The sequence below is a fragment of the Microcaecilia unicolor genome, chromosome 5 (assembly GCF_901765095.1).
Source record: "Microcaecilia unicolor chromosome 5, aMicUni1.1, whole genome shotgun sequence".
In the NCBI taxonomy this organism is placed as follows: domain Eukaryota; kingdom Metazoa; phylum Chordata; class Amphibia; order Gymnophiona; family Siphonopidae; genus Microcaecilia; species Microcaecilia unicolor.
Genome location: NC_044035.1, coordinates 250,314,528 through 250,335,713, shown reverse-complemented (window position 1 = coordinate 250,335,713; position 21,186 = coordinate 250,314,528). Strand labels below are relative to the sequence as shown.

At 47.9% G+C, this 21,186-nt stretch overlaps 1 protein-coding gene across 1 annotated transcript in view; it reads left to right on the top strand.

Annotated features, from left to right (window-relative positions):
* KPNA1 (karyopherin subunit alpha 1) overlaps positions 1-21,186 on the top strand; it is a 268,403-nt gene that overhangs the window by 17,291 nt on the left and 229,926 nt on the right. The window contains 1 exon segment of the mRNA XM_030203977.1: positions 14,222-14,321. Within this exon segment, the coding sequence (XP_030059837.1) occupies positions 14,222-14,321 (100 nt within the window).

Here is a 21,186-nt window from a genome sequence, read left to right as displayed (position 1 = left end):
TGTGGCCTTGTGGCCGCGCGGTCGAGTTGTTTTTCGAGGTGTGATTTTACCGCCACCATCGACGACTTTGATTTCGCCGACGCGATTTTTCCGTCGATGTCCTCGAAGGTCCTGAGTGGATTTAAGAAGTGTGGTCGGTGCGGCCGGCCTATCTCGCAGACCGACACTCACGCTTGGTGCCTCCAGTGCCTCGGGCCGGAGCACGATACCAAGTCGTGTACTTTGTGTCTTGGTCTCCGGAAACGGACTCAAGTTGCGAGGCAAGTTCTTCGGGACCGTCTTTTTGGAACTTGCGCCGGCCCCTCGACGTCGACCTCGACGGCATCGGTATCGACGGCCGGTTCTTCGGTACCGGTATCGATGTCCGCGAAATCGGCACCGATGGCATCGACCCCAGGTCCCGTCGGCCCGCCGGTCCTCCGGTGACGGTAGGGGTGAGAGGCCGCGTGGGCAATCGGCCCCGGTCACTCCCTCTGCCCATGGCCCTCGGGACCGAACCCTGTCTGACCCGGTCCCTCGAGACCGAGGGGGATCGACCTCCTCCTCCTCCATGCCGCCTAGTGCCGATGACGGGCATCGCAAGAAAACAAAGAAGCACCGTCATCGGTCGCCATCGATACATCCGGCCCCCGGCGCCGGAGAGGAGTCGATGCCGAGTCAGCGTCGAGAGGAGAGGTCCCCCTTGGTAGTAGAGGTACCGACGTGTCAGGGTCCCAACACTTCGGTGCAGTCTCCTGGACCCGAGCAGCTTCCGGCACTGACGCCTCTACCGGCCCCCCCGTCTTTCCCGGCAGCGGGCCTAGACGAGTGCCTCTGAGCCATCCTTCCGGGGATCCTGGAAGGGCTGATGCGCCAGACTGTGCCGGCGCCGGGGGTGCTTGCGCTTCGGCGCCGTTGACTGTGGCGCCGGCGAGCTCTAGCCCGGTGCCGAGGCCTCCGACGCCGCTTGCGGCGCCGGTCTCGACCGCCACGCAGGTGGAGTCCCCGTCGACGTCGATGGAGGAAGCTTCGTCCCCGCCGGCGCGGGAGTCCACTGCTCGACGACACCGAGGCTTCGGTGCCTCGACGTTGAGCCGGGCCCGGTTGAGGACTCAGCTGCATGAGCTTATGTCAGACACCGAGGAAGAGGCCTCGTGGGGGGAGGAGGAGGACCCCAGATATTTCTCCTCAGAGGAGTCTGTGGGCCTTCCCTCCGACCCCACGCCTTCACCAGAGAGAAAGCTCTCGCCTCCTGAGAGCCTCTCCTTTGCCTCCTTTGTCAGGGATATGTCTATATGCATTCCCTTCCCCGTGGTCTCTGTGGATGAGCCGAGGGCTGAGATGCTCGAGGTCCTCGATTATCCATCACCACCTAGAGTCCTCCACGGTACCGTTGCACAATGTCCTCAAAGAGACACTGCTTCGGAACTGGATGAGACCATTATCTAATCCCATCATCCCCAAGAAAGCAGAGTCCCAGTACAGAATCCACTCGGACCCAGAGTTAATGCGGCCACAATTGCCTCATGACTCGGCGGTCGTGGACTCTGCTCTCAAGAGGGCACGGAGTTCGAGGGCTCTGGACTCGTTTGGGAGGAAGGCCTACCAATCTTCCATGCTCGTGACCCGCATCCAGTCTTACCAGCTCTACACGAGCATCCACATGCGGAATAATGTGAAGCAACTGGCGGACCTGGTTGACAAGCTCCCACCGGAGCAGTCCAGGCCTTTTCAGGAGGTGGTCAGGCAGCTGAAGGCGTGCAGAAAGTTCCTGTCCAGGGGTATATATGACACCTGTGACGTGGCTTCTCGTGCTGCGGCCCAAGGGATAGTGATGCGCAGGCTCTCATGGCTGCGTGCCTCTGACCTGGACAACCGCACCCAGCAGAGACTGGCCGACGTCCCTTGCCGGGGGGATAATATTTTTGGTGAGAAGGTCGAGCAGCTGGTGGACCAACTGCATCAGCGGGAAACCGCCCTCGACAAGCTCTCCCACCGGGCGCCTTCAGCATCCACCTCAGCAGGTGGACATTTTTCCCGGGCCCGGCAGGCTGCACCCTATGCTTTTACCAAGCGTAGGTACACCCAGCCGGCCCGAAGGCCTCGTCAGGCACAGGGACAGCCTCAGCGCGCTCGTTCTTGTCAACAGCGTGCGCCTAAGCAGCCCCCTGCGCCTCCACAGCAAAAGCCGGGGACGGGCTTTTGACTGGATCCATGGGAACATAGCCGCCCTCAAAGTGTCCGTACCGGACGATCTGCCGGTCGGAGGGAGGTTAAAGTTTTTTCACCAAAGGTGGCCTCTCATAACCTCCGACCAGTGGGTTCTCCAAATAGTGCGGTGCGGATACGCCCTGAATTTGGCCTCCCTGCCACCAAATTGTTCTCCGGGAGCTCAATCCTTCAGCTCCCATCACAAGCAGGTACTTGCAGAGGAATTCTCCGCCCTTCTCTGCGCCAATGCGGTCGAGCCCGTACCACCCGGGCAGGAAGGGCAGGGATTCTATTCCAGGTACTTCCTTGTGGAAAAGAAAACGGGGGATGCGTCCCATGCTAGACCTGAGAGGCCTGAACAAATTCCTGGTCAAAGAAAAGTTCAGGATGCTTTCCTTGGGCACCCTTCTGCCAATGATTCAGAAAAACGATTGGCTATGTTCCCTGGATTTAAAGGACGCATACACTCACATCCCGATACTGCCAGCTCACAGACAGTATCTCAGATTCCGCCTGGGCGCACGGCACTTTCAGTAGTGTGTGCTGCCCTTTGGGCTCGCCTCTGCCCCACGGGTGTTTACAAAGTGCCTCGTGGTGGTAGCGGCGTATCTACGCAAGCTGGGAGTGCACGTGTTCCCATATCTCGACGATTGGCTGGTCAAGAACACCTCGGAGGCAGGAGCCGAGCTCCGGTCCATGCAGTGCACTATTCAACTCCTGGAGCTGCTGGGGCTTGTGATAAATTACCCAAAGTCCCATCTCCAGCCAACCCAGTCTCTGGAATTCATAGGAGCTCTGCTGAATACCCAGACGGCTCAGGCCTTCCTTCCCGAAGCGAGGGCCAACAACCTCCTGTCCCTAGCTTCGCAGACCAGAGCGTCTCAGCAGGTTACAGCTCGGCAGATGTTGAGACTTCTGGGTCATATGGCCTCCACAGTTCATGTGACTCCCATGGCTCGTCTTCACATGAGATCTGCTCAATGGACCCTAGCTTCCCAGTGGTTTCAAGCCACCGGGAATCTAGAAGATGTCATCCGCCTCTCCACCAGTTGCCGCACTTCACTGCTCTGGTGGACCATTCGGACCAATTTGACCCTGGGACGAACATTCCAAATTCCACAGCCCACGAAGGTGCTGACAACGGATGCATCTCGCTTGGGGTGGGGAGCTCATGTCGATGGGCTTCACACCCAGGGTCTGTGGTCCCTCCAGGAAAAGGATCTGCAGATCAACCTCCTGGAGCTCCGAGCGATCTGGAACGCACTGAAGGCTTTCAGAGATCGGCTGTCCTACCAAATTATTCAAATTCGGACAGACAATCAGGTTGCAATGTATTACACCAACAAGCAGGGGGGCACCGGATCTCGCCCCCTGTTTCAGGAAGCCGTTGGGATGTGGCATTGGGCTTGCCAGTTCGGCATGCTTCTCCAAGCCACATACCTGGCAGGTGTAAACAGTCTGGCCGACAGACTGAGCAGAGTCATGCAACCGCACGAGTGGTCGCTTCATTCCAGAGTGGTACGCAAGATCTTCCGAGAGTGGGGCACCCCCTCGGTGGACCTTTTCGTCTCTCAGACCAACCACAAGCTGCCTCTGTTCTGTTCCAGACTTCAGGCACACGGCAGACTAGCGTCGGATGCCTTTCTCCTTCATTGGGGGACCGGCCTCCTGTATGCTTATCCTCCCATACCTTTGGTGGGGAAGACCTTACTGAAGCTCAAGCAAGACCGCGGCACCATGATTCTGATAGCGCCCTTTTGGCCTCGTCAGATCTGGTTCCCTCTTCTTCTGGAGTTGTCCTCAGAAGAACCGTGGAGATTGGAGTGTTGTCCGACCCTCATTTCGCAGAACGACGGAACGTTGCTGCACCCCAACCTTCAGTCTCTGGCTCTCACGGCCTGGATGTTGAGGGCGTAGACTTCACTGCGTTGGGCCTGTCTGAGGGTGTCTCCCGGGTCTTGCTTGCCTCTAGGAAGGATTCCACTAAAAAGAGTTACTTTTTCAAGTGGAGGAGGTTTGTCGTTTGGTGTGAGAGCAAGGCCCTAGAACCTCGTTCTTGCCCTGCACAGAACCTGCTTGAATACCTTCTGCACTTATCAGAGTCTGGCCTTAAGACCAACTCAGTAAGGAATCACCTTAGTGCGATTAGTGCTTTCCATTATCGTGTGGAAGGTAAAGCCATCTCTGGAGAGCCTTTAGTCGTTCGATTCATGAGAGGCTTGCTTTTGACAAAGCCCCCTATCAAGCCTCCTGCAGTGTCATGGGATCTCAACGTCGTCCTCACCCAGCTGATGAAACCTCCTTTTGAGCCACTGAATTCCTGCCATCTGAGGTACTTGACCTGGAAGGTCATTTTCTTGGTGGCAGTTACTTCAGCTTGTAGGGTCAGTGAGCTTCAAGCCCTGGTAGCTCATGCTCCATATACCAAATTTCATCACAACAGAGTAGTGCTCCACACCCACCCAAAGTTCCTGCCGAAGGTGGTGTCGGAGTTCCATCTTAACCAGTCAATTGTCTTGCCAACATTCTTTCCCAGACCGCATACCCGCCCTGCTGAACGTCAGTTGCACACATTGGACTGCAAGAGAGCATTGGCCTTCTACTTGGAGCGGACACAGCCCCACAGACAGTCCGCCCAATTGTTTGTTTCTTTCGACCCTAACAGGCTAGGGGTCGCTGTCGGGAAACGCACCATCTCCAATTGGCTAGCAGATTTTTTTCCTTCACTTACGCCCAGGCTGGGCTGGCTCTTGAGGGTCATGTCACGGCTCATAGTGTTAGAGCCATGGCAGCGTCAGTGGCCCACTTGAAGTCAGCCACTATTGAAGAGCTTTGCAAGGCTGCGACGTGGTCATCGGTCCACACATTCACATCACATTACTGCCTCCAGCAGGATACCCGACGCGACAGTCTGTTCGGGCAGTCGGTGCTGCAGAATCTGTTTGGGGTTTAAATCCAACTCCACCCTCCAGGACCCGAATTTATTCTGGTCAGGCTGCACTCTCAGTTAGTTGTTCTTCGTAGGTCAATTTCTGTTGTTCCCTCGCCGTTGCGAGGTTAAATTGACCTGGGTTCTTGTTTTGAGTGAGCCTGAGAGCTAGGGATACCCCAGTCGTGAGAACAAGCAGCCTGCTTGTCCTCGGAGAAAGTGAATGATACATACCTGTAGCAGGTGTTCTCCGAGGACAGCAGGCTGATTGTTCTCACCTACCCTCCCTCCTCCCCTTTGGAGTTACGTTTCATCATTTTTGCTTGTCATTCAACTGGCGGGAACGGTCACGCACGGGCGGGAAGACGGCCGCGCATGCGGGGTGGGCGTGCCCTGCGTGCGGACCGCCCGCGAAGCTTCTTCTGGTTGGTGGGGGCTGCCGCGGACGTCACCCAGTCGTGAGAACAATCAGCCTGCTGTCCTCGGAGAACACCTGCTACAGGTATGTATCATTCACTAACTCAGACATGTAGGCTGGGGCTTCGCTGTGAATGATTTTGTGGACTAATGTGCATACTTTAAAAGTAATGCGTTCCTTGAGTGGGAGCCAGTGAAGTTTCTCTCGTAAGGGTTTTGCACTTTCATATTTTGGTTTTCCGAAGATGAGTCTGGCTGCTGTGTTCTGGGCTGTTTGAAGTTTCCTCAGTATTTGCTCTTTGCAGCCTGCGTATAGTGAGTTGCAGTAATCCAGATGACTGAGTACGAGGGATTGCACTAGGCTGCGAAAGACGGATCTTGGGAAGAATGGTCTTATTCTTTTCAGTTTCCACATGCAGTAGAACATCTTTTTGGTTGTGTTGTTTGCATGGGTTTCGAGTGTTAGGTGTCGGTCGATAGTGAGGCAATTAGTGCTTGTTTCTAACCGTTAGGTGTGTTTATACACAGTTGGGCTAGAGATTATGGGGCTCATTTTCAAAGCACTTAACCTTACAAAGTTTCATAGATTACAATGTAACTTTGTAAGTCTAAGTGCTTTGAAAATACACCTCTATAAAGCAGTGGTCTTCACTAATTTTTTTTAATTGGGGCAGTATGGATCCAAATAAGCTGAAAGAGAGCCGCCAGATATCTTCCCATGTGAGGCTGCTGATCAGTGTGTGTGATGCCTTCCAGCCCCCTTTGAAACTTCATTGGAGGGGGGGGGGTCTTCAAGGATGTAGGCATTTCTATTGAGAAATGCTTTGTCCTTCAAGCATACAGCTCTCCCCCCTCCATTTCCTTCTTTCTATCACAAGCTTAAGTAGAGAGATGAAGAGTAGCCAAAAATACACCCCCCCCCCCAAAAAAAAAAAAAAAAGTATGACAATGGGGACTGCTTTTGGCCACCAGGCCTTGCACTGAAGAACACTTCTATAAAGGAAAGTGAGCTGCTATTTTGCTTTGTAGAATAGACTCCTAGCAGAAGACCTTTCATAGTGTCTGGTAGACAGCTCCAGTAAGAATTTCATTACCAACCATCTGACCACATTATATAATCCGAATACTTCATTCACTGGTATCAGAACTATTTACCAACAATTTTGTCCTCTTCCAGTTGTATTACCTCAGTTTGGTAATGAATGTTCAGACAGGTTGAGAGGTGAGGCTAGTGCTGGGCAGACTTCTACGGTCTGTGCCTTGAAAATGTCAGATACAAATCAAGGTCAGGTATACATATAAAGTAGCACATATGAGTTTATCTTGTTGGGCAGACTGGATGGACCATACAGGTCTTTTTGTGCCGTCACTTACTATGTTTTTAAAGTTAAATGCTAATGTATTGGATTTCCTGTGTATACTTCAAAGCTAATATCAAATCTGATCATATTATGATCACTGTTATCAAGCGGCCCCAGCACCATTACGTCCCACACCAGATCATGCCCTCCGCTAAGGACTAGGTCTAGAATTTTTCCTTCTCTCGTCGGCTCCTGTACCAGCTGCTCAATAAAGCAGTCCTTGATTTCGTCAAGGAATTCTACCTCCCTAGCATGCCCTGCTGTTACATTTACCCAGTCAATATCAGGGTAATTGAAATCACCCATTATTATTTTGTTGCCCAGTTTGCTTGTGTCCCTAATTTCCTTTAACATTTCTGCATCTGCTGTTCATCCTGACCAGGCGGACAGTAGTACAGTCCTATCACTGTCCTTTTCCCCTTTACAGACAAGTTATACCTAAAAATTCCTCATTTTTAGGTATAACTTGTCTGGAATGTTTTTACGTTTGGGGAGCGTGCCAGGTGCCCTTGACCTGGATTGGCCACTGTCGGTGACAGGATGCTGGGCTAGATGGACCTTTGGTCTTTCCCAGTATGGCACTACTTATGTACTTATGTACTTATGTACACATGGAATGTCAATCCATAGGGATTCCAAGATATTTTTTTTCCAGCACAATTTTCAATCGATTTTCTCACTATCAGGATAGCCTGTCTTCCCTGTTTTGATGGTATCTTTGAAAGATACCTTATCCATAACCATGCGCTTTTGAGCGATTGTCTGCCTTCCCTCCCCGTTTCTAGTTTAAACGCTGCTCTATCTCTTTATTATGTTTAAATCTGTTTATTTAACTTTTCAATACAGAAGGAAGAGTCAACTCCAAAACAAATGAGAGCATAGTACATGTGGCATAACACAAGACAAGATCCTGTCTCAAAGGGCCTTGTTTCTTATGGCCCATCACCAAGAGACATCTCTAGTAAAGCGTCTTTGTAAACCTTCTTTGTGGAGAAGTCCCATCAAACATTTACCATTAGCTGTCATCAATCATTGTAGTGTCATTTGCCCACGAGTACTTGCTAACAGTTATAAATGCTTTTTATCTGCTATTTAGGCAGGTTATGTTGCAAGTAATATTAAAGACAACACAGTGGTTCAAACATCATTTCAATATAATCAAGAGCTTTCTTGCTGTTTTGACCCTTCCCCTCCTCCCTGCCAAGTCTTACCCCCCTCCCTGGTCCCCCCCCCTCCCTCCTTTCCCTCCCTTCCTTAACAAACCGAGCCTAATTATGGGCATTTTCGGGAGCTTTGACAAAACTTTAAAGAACTTAACAGGTGTTGATGAGCAGACTGTGCCCCCTAGGGCTCAGCAATTGTAGGTATGGGGCCCAAACCTGAAGAAATTGCTTTTTGCGTTTAGCAGATTTTTTTGCATCTCGAGCTTCCCACGAAGCCAGCAGGTGCACCTGATTTCTCCAGTGCCAGTAGGATGGTGCCTTCGTGGAAGTGCAATATTGCATAATGCTTTTGCGGGCTACCAAACTCAGCTTCTTACGTAGAAGAACTGCATGCGTCTTTAAGGGGGCAAAGGCTCTAGGTTGGTCTAACAGGAATTGCCTTTCAGTTCCCTGAATTTTATTACTCATCCTTATCAAAAATCCTCGGACCCGCTGCCAGAATGCTCGCACCTTTGGGCATTGCCATACTGCATGATAAAAGGAGCCAGGGCCTCCGCCACATTTGGAGCAATTAGCATTCTCCGAGCCTAGCATATGAGCCAGCTGTGCTTTGGTCATATAGCCCCGTAGGATCATCCTGTAACCACATTCTCTGTCTTTCATCCGTGACCAACTGCCGGATCGCCCTCAGCGTTGCTGCCACATCCCAAGATGCTAATGAAATACCAAGGTCTTGTTCCCATTTGAGTTTAGGACCCTCATATTGTTTGGTCGGCCTACATCGGACCAGAGCCCCATATAAATCAGATACCGCGTGTCTCTCTGCTGCTAACTTAGTGAAAAAGTCCCGTGGCCTTTCTCCCAGACGGCCCCCCAAGGCAGCCTAATTCAAAGTCTGCAAGTAATGCTTGATTTGTAGGTATGCGAACCTGTTTCCCCAGTCCGACCCTATCTTGCCTTGTAGGGCTTCATATGTTAATATTGCTCCATTCTCCTGCAACAGATGTTCCAGCCTCGTAACCCCCTTCTTCCCCCAGTCCCCGAATATCAGGCTATCATTTCCGGGTTGAAATAGCGTGTTACCCACAATCGGGATTTGGTCTGATAAATTCAGGTGACCGCCCAGCTGACCAACCCACCACTGCCATGTCGCTCGAAGGGGTTGAAGCAGAGTGCTCTGTTTGAAGCTAAGGGGTATCTTATTAATTGGCAGATGAAAAAGGGCGACTGCGTCGTGTGGAGCAAAAAAAGCCCGTTCGAACGTTGTAGGCGTGTAATAGTGTGTTGCCTGGAGCCAATCTCTCACATGCCTAAGTAGGCATGCTTGGTTATCTAGAAATATGTCTGGGAAACCTATTCCTACTACTACTACTACTATTTGACATTTCTATAGCGCTACTCCCTGTCTGCAACCACCCACCAGTAGGACCTGTCGTAGTTTGGCATGTTTCCCGGCCCAAAAAAACTGATAGCTCAATCGTGTTATACATTTCAAGTCTCTTCAACAAGCGGATGGGCAGGGGGTCTGTAGGGCGTATAGCCAGCGCGGAAAAATCACCATCTGAATTAGATGGATCCGCCCCATTAAGGACAATTGAAGTCCCTTCCAGGAGTCTAGTTTTTGTCTCGTATATTCTAGAAGAACCTTGACATTTAATTGGTGCAGTTCCGAAGTGTTCATTGTGAGCCTGACCCCAAGGTATTTGAATGACTGGTGCGCCCACCGTAAAGGAAAGCAGTCTCCCCACTCCTCTCCATCCCCTACTGGCGAAGCCAGTGCCTCTGACTTATCCAGATTGATCCGGAAATCCGCATAGTCTCTGTATTCTCGAAACGTCTCCAGTAACGTCTCTAGCGACAATTTGGGGTTTGTGATGTGTACCAAAAGGCCATCCGCGAAAGCTGCGATCTTAAATGTTTGCACGCCCAGTCTCACTCCGTGGATCAGGGGGTTATCCATAATATCTCTAATAAGGAGATCGAGCGCCAGGACGAATAGGAGTGGAGATAAGGGGCAGCCCTGTCTGGTTCCTTTCTTAATAGGAAAGCTTGGTGATTCCACCCCATTAACCCACATCATTGCGCTAGGGTTGGCATACAAGGCTTGGATTGCTTCTACAAATCTACCAGAGAAACCGTATCTCTCCAGAGTGTCGAAAAGGAATGCCCAATTTACATTGTCAAAAGCTTTTTCGGTGTCGAAGCTGATTAACAATGACTGCAAACCACAGCGTGCGCCGTGTTCCAGAGATGTTAAAATCACCCTCGGGTTTTTGCTTACCGCCCGGCCGATCACGAATCCAACTTGACTTTCATGGATTAAACGGGGCAGTATTCTTGCTAATCTGTTGGCCAGAATTTTTGCCATCAACTTAGTGTCATAATTCAGTAAGGATATGGGACGATACGATGCCGGGTCTAGCGGATCTCTCCCTGGTTTAAGCAGCACTATTATTTGTGCCCTATTCAGTTCGGGTGGCACTGCCTTTAACTCTATCAATTGATTAAGGAACGTAGTTAAGGTTGGTATGATGCCCTCCCCCATCAATTTATAGAATTCTGCTCGCAGGCCATCTGGGCCTGGGGCTTTCAGCAATGGGCTTTGGGTTATTACCGTGGTTAAGACAGTCCCGCTCCCGTTGTGTGAGTCTTGGTAAAGTAAGGTTATCTAGGTACATCTGGTTAGGGAGACCTGATTCTTCCGGGGGGGGGGGGGGGGGGCATAAAACTCTTTGTAAAAGGCCTGGAATGTATCACAGATATCTCTGAGATTTGAAGGGCTCCCCCTTTCCCCTGAAGCATGAGAATGCTCCTAGCACCTCCTTTTGGTTTAATTAACTTAGCCAGTAGTTTACCCGCTTTATTCCCATGTTTGTAGAGCATGTATCTATAATAAATCTGAGATTTTCGAGCCCGTCCATGTAAGAGCTCATTCAGTGCTGACTGCAGGTCCAGCACCTGTTGTTTATGGCCTGCCGCATGTCTCCCCCCAAATCGTTTTCGCGTGCGGCAGAGCTGTTTGCTCAATCTTAAAATATCTTTGTCTCGCGACACTCGCACGTAGTGTGCATGACTGATTATTTCCCCCCAGAGCACCGCCTTTGCTGCCTCCCAGAACAAGACCGGGTCATTTTGGTGTTCATGATTGTGTTCAGCGTATGCCTCCCAGCTGGCTACCAAGCGACCCTTCAAGATTGGATCTGTGTGTAGCTCTACCGGGAATTGCCACCTGTTACCCTTTTTTTTTGGCCTGACCCCGTGGCTGCCATTCCACCTTTACCCACGCATGGTCAGATACCGCATAGGGCCCTATCTCTGCCGCTATGACCTCCCCAAACATCTGGCGTGATATTAAAACATAATCGATTCGGGATTGTGTCGAGTGGGCCCTCGAAAGGTGTGTAAAATCTTTCACTCCTGGGTGAAGCACCCGCCAGACATCCGTCAAATCAAGCAGCTGGCTCAACTGTAGCAGGCCTTTGTTGTTATAATATGTCGAAGTACCCAGGGCTGACTTATCTAGGGAGGGGTCCCAGACTGCATTAAAGTCTCCGCCCACTAACATCTCCGCATGTGGTTGATTAAGAAGGAAATGTATCACTGGTTGAAAAAACGTTTTGTCATAATTATTGGGAGCATAAATGTTACATATTAAGTTTTTGTCATCCCACCACGACCTCCAAAATAACATATCGCCCTGCAGTGTCCACTAAAAGCGGGCGTATCGCCGTAGCTACTCCTTTGCAAAATAATATTGCTATGTCTCCCTTTTCCCCTGCGCATGCGCCGCTACACAGTCTACCACCCACCAGGTGCTGAGTTTGGCATGTTCCACCTGCGACAGGTGGGTCTCCTGCAAAAGAGCAATATCAGTTTTCTGCCTATTCAGTTGTTGTAAAATCTTAGACTGTTTTATAGGTGAATTCACACCACCTACATTCCATGATATAATGTTTACAATTGTGCAGTATTTGAAGAGACGCTCTCTACCCCAGAAGACTGTGCTAATATTGGAGAGGGACATCCCAGCCACTGTCCTCTCCCAGTTCGCTCACTCATACCCACTGGAGTTCTAGGACTACATCTTCATTAAACACCAGTGCCAGCAGCGTGGTGGGCAGTTCCTGGCTACAGGAGTACTTCCTACTTCACCAGGGTGATGCTCTCGTTCTACAAGACCTCCCTCCTCCAAGGTAGCACAGGGGCTCCCAGACTGGAGGTGGGACTTCTCTACAACACCCCTGTAAGTCTTCTCTATGTACCTCTGTCTCCCTCAGCTCCACCAAGTCTGCTACTTTAGCCTCCAGAGAACGGACATGTTCTCTGAGAGCTAGGAGCTCTTTGCATCGGGCACACACATATGACATTTCACCAACTGGAAGATAATCATACATGTGACACTCAATGCAAAAGACTGGATAGCACCCCTCTTGCTGCTGGACTGCTGACTCCATCTTAGTCTTTTTGAGTTTCTCAATCATTTAAAACTTGCTAAAGTATTAAGGATATTAACCTAATATAATTTTTTTTTTTAGTTTATATGCTATATTGTATGATTTATTTAGTGTTTCCTTTTTAGATGGTAATGAAATGTATTTAAAACTCTGTAAGAGCACTCCTTGCTTGTTATCCTAATTACAGTAACTGACTATAATTGAAGAGTTGTCCTAGGGGTGGATGGGAATACTAAACTAGGTTTATTTGTCAACACAGTCTACTTTTCCAACTCTTGAACAAGGTGCTCTAGCCGTAGACTAGACTTGATCTTTTATTCTTATTCACCTATTCCCGTGATGGCCAAAACGCTGCACAAGTTGCAAAGGAAGCCCAGTATCACCATAGTGCTTCAACAGAACCAGTTTCCTCTTTACAAAAGGCTTCCAGCAAGAAAACATTCCATAAGATTTTAATATGTTTTTTTCAAATGGAAGAGGTTTTCTATCTGATAGCCAGGACTCTTGTTGGTGTTCACCAAAATGTCATATTCCAACACCTATACCATCTCTATCAGCTCAGACTACAGATGTTTTTGTCAGAGTAAGCTATGTTCTCACAGCTTATTTCATGATAAATCAAGCTCCGTGTCCCATATTTATCAGGAAGTAAGCTGAGAAGAACATAGCTTACTCTGACAAGAATATCTGTAGTCTAGAGATGGTCACATCATTTCACATAGAGGAAATAGTATCAACTACCTTCTATCCTACCTAAACCTCATAAGCAGCACTTTTGAAAAATACTCTCCATACTGAAATGAACTCACTCTTTACTGTCCATCAATCTACACAGCTTTTCATCTTTTGATCCCAGTTTATTTGATTACCAGTGTTAAAATGTATACTAGTAAAGTGGGGTGGATGGGCACTTCAACACTGGGACACTTCATCATCATGGACACTTCATCACATATTCAAGCTAAATTTATTCAAATTATATGTATGGAAAACTTGTGGTAAATGGGGGGGGGGGGGGGGAGGAGAGAGGCATTCCAGCACACAATGCCTGTTATTTAAATATGAGCTTTAAGAGGCCCATATTTAAGCAGAAAAGAACAATGTTTTCACTTGATACTTTATCTTGTTCAGAGCTAAATTTACTCACATTATATGCTTTGAAAACTTGTGTGGCAAATTGAGCAAAGATACTTACATTTAAAATAGCATAGTACTTAATGCACAATTAAATATTTGTTGGAAAACTTAGGGTAAAAACTGCAAAAGTTCATCACTGGCAGACTATCACACAGCACATATCATAATCGGATTGAGAAGGATATCAACAGAATAAGGGTAGGAAGGAAGATAACTTCGAGACCTGTGTAGATAAAATAAGAAAGAGAATTGGGGTGGCTTCAATATGTGTTAGCAAGTTGTTGATCTATGTTTAGGGCCACAACTTTCATGCACAGAGGAGTATGGAGGTTGGCAGACTCCTCTGCGGTGTCGCAGAAGGAGCAGGCCAACTGTACTGAGGGGCTGTGGGGAAAAAACATGATTCTGTACAGTGGAGTAGAATTCTTTCAGTTCATAAGTATGATTCCTAATAGTTAAGCCACAACTAACTTATACACGTTAATACCTTTATTAGCTTGCGTTAAACTGTAACTGTTTCTAATGCATGTTCTTTTTGTTTCTCTCCCCCCCCCCCTTTTCATTCCTTAGAGTGGTGTCATCACTTCTGACATGATTGAGATGATTTTCTCTAACAGTCCAGAGCAGCAGCTTGCTGCCACACAAAAATTCAGAAAATTGCTGTCCAAAGGTGAGTCAAGAAAATGCAAGACCTAGTTTTTTTTCTTGCTGTCCACATGAAAGTGCTCTTTAACTTTCCCATCCAGGTTACATTAGAGGTAAATCATGCACAGTATCCAGAGTTTTCTCACATTTCTTAAACATTGTCTCACTGAGTCCCAGATTAGGTGCTTTAGAACCACTATAATAACACTATAGATGTTTGGTCATTACCTATTTTAGGAAACACAAGACCATAATAGATAGGCTAGTAATGCTTATAATTCTTTTGCAGGGAATCTTGTTTACTAGAAATAGTTTATGGGAGAAACGTAAGGGAGGGATACTGATCATTATCCTTACTACTACTATTTAGCATTTCTATAGCGCTACAAAGCGTACGCAGCGCTGCACAAACATAGAAGAAAGACAGTCTGTGCTCAAAGAGCTTACAATCTGTTCTTAGCTATTCTTGATTATTCTTAAAAACTAAAGAGCAGTTTGTTTTGTGTTTGTGGAAATGATCATGCAGATAACTCCAACATAGCAACGGTAAGATTAATATCACTCTTACCCCAGGAGTTGAGTGCGGAAGAAACACCACTCAAAAAGGAGAGGCATCTTCTACTGATTTTCTTGAAGATGGGTATGCCCATATGCTTTGTCTCAGCTGATATCTGATTGTGGTGTGTCCCTCTTCGCTCCTTATTTGTTGTCGTCTTTTGGTTCCTGGGCACAAGTTGAGTAGAGAGGTGTGTTAGTCCACTTTTAAAGGTAATCAATAGAAACAAAATAAAACATGGAAAAGAAAATAAGATTATACCTTTTTTATTGGACATAACTTAATACATTTCTTGATTAGCTTTCGAAGGTTGCCCTTCTTCGTCAGATCGGAAATAAGCAAATGTTGGTAGATGACAGTATATATAAGTGAAACATCAAAGCATTTCAGTGACAGTCTAACAGGATGGGGGTGGGTAGGTGAGAGACAGGAAGAGTCGGGTGGATGAGGGACAGGGAGATATGCGTGGAGACAGGAGGGTGACAAAGCAGTACAATTTTATGTTTACTAGTAAAAAAGGCCCATTTCTGACACAAATGAAACGGGCGCTAGCAAGGTTTTCCTCGGAGTGTGTATGTTTGAGAGAGTGTATGTGAGAGTGACTGTGTGTGAGAGAGAGCGTGAATGTGCGAGTGTGTGTGAGAGAGAGTGAGTCTGGGTGCGAGTGTGCCTGTGAGAATGAGAGTACATGCAAGTGCGTGTGTGAGACAGTGTGAGAGAGTGTGTGTGTTTCACACAGATACAGTGTGTGCGAGAGAGAGAGTGTGTGTGAGACACAGACTCTCTGTGAGACTGAGTGTATGAGACCAAGAGAGTGTGTGTGACTTGTGTGACACACAGAGAATGAATGTGATACAGTGTGAGACCAAGAGAGTGTGTGTGACACACAGAGAATGAATGTGATACAGTGTGAGACCAAGAGAGTGTGTGTGACACACAGAGAATGAATGTGATACAGTGTGAGACATAGAGTGTGTGAGGGACAGTGTATGTGTGACAGAGATGCCCCCTCCCTCCCTATCTCTGGTGTCAGGCCCCCCCCGCTCTCTTTCTGGTGTCTGAGTGTTACTTTGCAGGACGCTGAGCTCTGGCTGTGCTTCAAGGAACTGACCAATCCTATTTAATAGAATGCACCGCCAACATTCTGAAGCCGAGAAACCTCGTGTGGTTGGTCACTTCTGCTTGTGACGAACCCGGAAGTACGTGATGTCAATTCAGGAGATGGATACAGAGAGCAGGAATGCCTCAGCCATGCAGTCAGCTTCAGAATGTTGGAGGTGCGTTTTATTATATAGAAAACCCAGATTTTAAGTCCTGTCTATTGGATGTCAAAATATTTAATCATTCTGACTTCAAAGGTCTTACGTTCCTGTATTGTTTTAAAGTTCCCTTTAAGGATTCTTACCATGAAATCACTGGTACAGTGCTCTGGTTTTGTAAAGTGCTGCCCCATAGGCGTGACATCTTTATTGGTACTAGCATTTTTTTATATGGTGTCTATGTAAATTAAATCTCTACTTTAGCATCTGACTTGTTTCTTCAATGTAGCAGCCTTCGTTGCATTTTTTTTACACTGAATGATATATACCACATTGGAAGATGAGCACGTGAAAGATTCCTTAATGTTGAATATTTTTCCTTTGTGAATGACCGTGGGGTCCTGTGAAATGTTTTGGCATGTTTTGCAGCTGGATATATTGCAAGGATGTGTGCCATTCTTTTCTTTTTGAGTCTGTGTTGGGAGCTTACTTCTAATTAGCTTGTGTTTGGGTGGCTGTCGGAAAGTCAGCACTGGTGGGGATGGGAATTTGTGTTTTGGGTGGCTGTCGGAAAGCCAGCACTGGTGGGGATGGGAATATCTCTTTCAGTAATTCCTTCTCCTGGAGTAGAGGCTGCAGATCTTTTATGATTGTTCTTAATTTTTCCAGCTGTGGGTTGTATGTCACTATAAGGGGGTTTCTGTCTGTGGCTTTTTTTTCTTTGTACTGTAGCAGATTTTCCCTGGGTGTTTCGAGGGAGGAGGCAATATTCTTGGAGATTATTTTGGGGTTGTAACCTTTCTGTTCGAAGGTTGCAGTCAGGATTTCAAGGTGTCTGTCTCTGTCCCCTGGGTCAGAGCAGATACAGTGGTATCTTGTGGCTTGGCTGTAAATAATGGATCTTTTTGTATGTGAAGGGTGGAAGCTGGAGTTGTGGAGGTAGCTGCATTTGTCTGTGAGTTTCTTGTATATGGATGTTTGGATAGATCCATCGTTGATTGAGACTGTGGTGTCCAAAAAATTGACTTTTTCTGGGGAGTAGTGCCCATTATTTGTAGATAGATACCATTGTTAAAGCGGAAATAGTTGTGAGTTAAAATAAATTTGATTAGTTTTGTAATGGTTTCTAGTGAGTATTGATGGTCCAGTGTGGATGTTTTTAGGAGTTTCTCACATGCAGCTGTGCCATCCGCATGGGGAATGTTGCTGTATAAGTGATTCTACATCCATCGTGACCAGAAGGGTACTTGGTGCTAATTGCTTGATATTTTTCAATTTATTCAGAAAGTCTGTGGTGTCTTGTATGAAGCTGTTTGTTTTGTGCACAAGAGGCTTCAGAATTCCCTCCGAGTCCAGATATATCCTTTGTGAGTGTGTCAATACCCGATATGATTGGTCTGCCAGGGTTTCCAGGTTTGTGGATTTTGGGTAGCATGTAGAATGTGCCCACAGAAGATTGGTTTGGTATGAGTTTCTTCAGATGTGGCTGTACTTGTTTAGGAAATGTTCTGATCAGGTCTTTCAGCTGCTTTAATCCTATGTGGGATCCTCAGTTTCCTGTAGTATGTATTGTCAAAGCTGTCTGTGCCCTTCTTCAATGTATTTTTTTGTGTCCATAATCACCACTGAGCCTCCTTTGTCTGCGAGTTTGATGATAATGCGTTGGTTAGTTTGTAGAGTTCTTATGGCTGCTCTTTCTGGTGGATTAAGATTGTACAGAATTTTCTTTTGTTTGCTGGAAAGTTGTGATTTTACCCTTTGTCTGAAGCTTTCTATGTAGTTGTCCAGCTTGTTGTTTTGTCCATCCTGTGGAGTGAAATAAGTGTTCTTGTTTAAAACTGTATTCCGGTCTGTTGGGAGTTCCTTTGTTGTGAAAATGTGCCTTCAGACGCAGTTTTCTAAAGAATTTTTCCAGGTCTGAGTATAATTGAATTTCGTCCAGCTTGCTGGATGGGCAAAATGAAAGTCCTTTGGAGAGTACAGAGACTTCATGCTGTGATAATTGATGGTTTGAGAGGTTTATTCAGGGCCGTGCCTGGGGTCTCTGGCGCCCCCCTGCAGACTATCAATTGGCGCCCCCCCCCCCCCCCCCGTGAAAATGATCACGCCCCCCCCCCATGAAAATGATCGCTCACCACTTGCCACACTGAAAGGAATTGTCAGCAATATTCTTAGAAACAAATTGGTATACATTGCAAAATAAGATAGCAGATGTAAATTCTCAAAGTGGACATATTCCAAATGCTAAAATGAAAATAAAATGATTTTTTTTCTACCTTTGTTGTCTGGTGACTTTCTTTTTTCAATCATGCTGGTCCAGTATCTGATTCTGCTGCTATCTGTCCTCTTAACTCCATTTCCAGGGCTTCCTTTCCATTTATTTCTTTACTTTTCTCCTTTCTTCTTCATTTCTTGCTCTATATCCATTTCCAGCAATTTCTCCTCTCTCCCTGGGTCCTGCCCTCCCATCCATGTCCATTCTTGTCCCTCTCTGCCCTTCCCTCCTCCATCCATAGCCAGCAATCCTCCTCTCTCCCCTCCCCTCCATTTCCAGCAATTTGTCCTCTCCCTGGGCCCCCATGTCCATCCTTGTCCCTCTCTGCCCTTCCCTCCTCCATCCATAGCCAGCAATCCTCTCTCCCCTCCCCTTCCAGCAATTTGTCCTCTCCCTGGGCCCTGCCCTCCCATCGATGCCTCTCTGCCCTCCCATCCATGCCTCTCTGCCCTTCCCTCCGCACCCTGGGGCCTTTAAATCTTTTACTTCTGGTCGCAGCAGCGTCAGTGAAAGCGGAGCGCTGCCGACATCTCCCTTCCCTTTGCGCTCTTGGTTCCCTCAGTGTCCGCCTTCTTCTGACGTCAGAAGAAGGCGGGACACTGAGGGAACCAACGAGTGCAAGGGAAGGGAGACGTCGGCAGCAGTGGCGTAGCTAGGGTAGTTGACACCCGGGGCCGGTCATTTTTTTAACCCCCCCCCCCCCCCCCCCCCCCCAAATCCAGTACTAGGCATACCGAGAATACAAAACACGACCTATAGAGCAATTTTACCATACCATAAGCAGTCGTTTCTATGAGTCACACAAGGAAAAGGAAAGCATCTTAAGCACTACAGTGAGCACTAGAACATCAATTCACCTATTGTAAAACGAAACCAGACAGAATAGTACAGATCGTCGATCCTGCACAGTCAATGCCAACTGAAAGCCATGTCTTTTTCACAAACACAGATACACCCTAATCCACTATAGAATAAATAATCATAAACTTTCTATTTAGACAAAAATTAAACTGAACCCCCAATGCCAGACTCTGCATACAATGCAACGCCACAGAAACAGAAAATGTCTCCTAGTACTGTGCAAAATATAAAGAGAGCAGATGTAAATTTGAAAAAACTAACAAATACCAATCACCACTTTACAAATTAACAAATAGAAATAAAACAAATACAGAAAATAAAATAATACCATTTTATTGGACTAATACATTTAACTTCCAGAGGCCAAAATCTCCTTCCTCAGGTCAATACAGTATAGTGCTGTTACAGTATCCTATCCTGATCTGAGGAAGGGGGTTTTGTTCTCTGAAAGTTAAGTCAAAATGTATTAAAATTAGTCCAATAAAAAGATTACCTTATTTACATGTTCTATTTATAAACATTTATTAACACAGCTAAAATACTATATCCTAAAGCAAAATAATAAAAATATATATTTACAGTTTGTCTTTGGTTTCTGCTTTCCTCATCTTCTTTTCACCGTCTTCCTTCCATCCAGCATCTGTCTTCGCTCTCTCTCTGCCATCCAGTGTCTGCCCTCTCTAATGTCTCTTCCATCCACATCTGCCCTCTATTTCTGCCCCTTCCATCCACCATCTGCCCCAGTCTGCCATCTCTCTCTCCCCCTTCCATCCACCATCTGCCCTCTCTCTCTCCTTTCCCTCCAGCATTTGCCCTCTATCTCTGCCCCTTCCATCCACTGTCTGCTCTTTCACTCCCTTCTATCCACTGTCTGCCCTTTCTCTCTGCTCCTTCGATTCACCATTTGCCCTCTCTCTTTCCCCCTCCCATCCATTCAGGGTCTGCCCTCCCTCTCACTCCCCATTCCATCCAGGATCTATCCCCCCTCTCTCAATGCCCCCTCTTTTCGGCTCCCAGTTCCCACCTGCGGCTGCCCCAGTTCCAGATCCATTGATTCTCCCATCCACCCCTGCCCCAGGCATGACCCCATTCTCCCTCCTGCTCACTTTTCAGACCCCAGTTCCAGATCCATGCCCCTTCTCCCATCTGTCTCCCACCCAGTCCCTTCTGCCCATCCAAGTCCCCCTCACCCCATCTGTCTCCCACCCAGTCCCTTCTGCTATCCAAGTGCCCCCACCCTCACCCCATCTGTCTCCCACCCAGTCCCTTCTGCCCATCCGAGTCCCCTCACCCCATCTGTCTCCCACCCAGTCCCTTCTGCTATCCAAGTGCCCCCACCCTCACCCCATTTGTCTCCCACCCAGTCCCTTCTGCTATCCATGTGCCCCCCCACCCTCACCCCATCTGTCTCCCACCCAGTCCCTTCTGCCCATCCGAGTCCCCCTCACCCCATCTGGCTCCCACCCAGTCCCTTCTGCCCATCCGAGTCCCCTTCACCCCATCTGGCTCCCACCCAGTCCCTTCTGCTATCCAAGTGCCCCCCACCCTCACCCCATCTGTCTCCCACCCAGTCCCTTCTGCCCATCCGAGTTCCCCTCACCCATCTGTCTCCCACCCAGTCCCTTCTGCTATCCGAGTCCCCCCCACCTTCACCCCATCTGTCCCCCACCCTCACCCTGCCTCGTCTTTTCCCTGCCACCCGGTCTTTAAAAATAAATTGCCGACGCGATAGGGAGCGCAGCACCTCGTGTGCAAGTAAAAGAAGCGGATCCGATCATCTCATTGGGCCTTCCTTCACTGTCCCGCCCTAGAGGAAATAGGAAGTTGCGTCAGAGGAGGGCGGGACAGTGAGGGAAGGCCCAATGAGATGATCGGATCCGCTTCTTTTACTTGCACACGAGGTGCTGCGCTCCCTATCGCGTCAGCAATTTATTTTTAA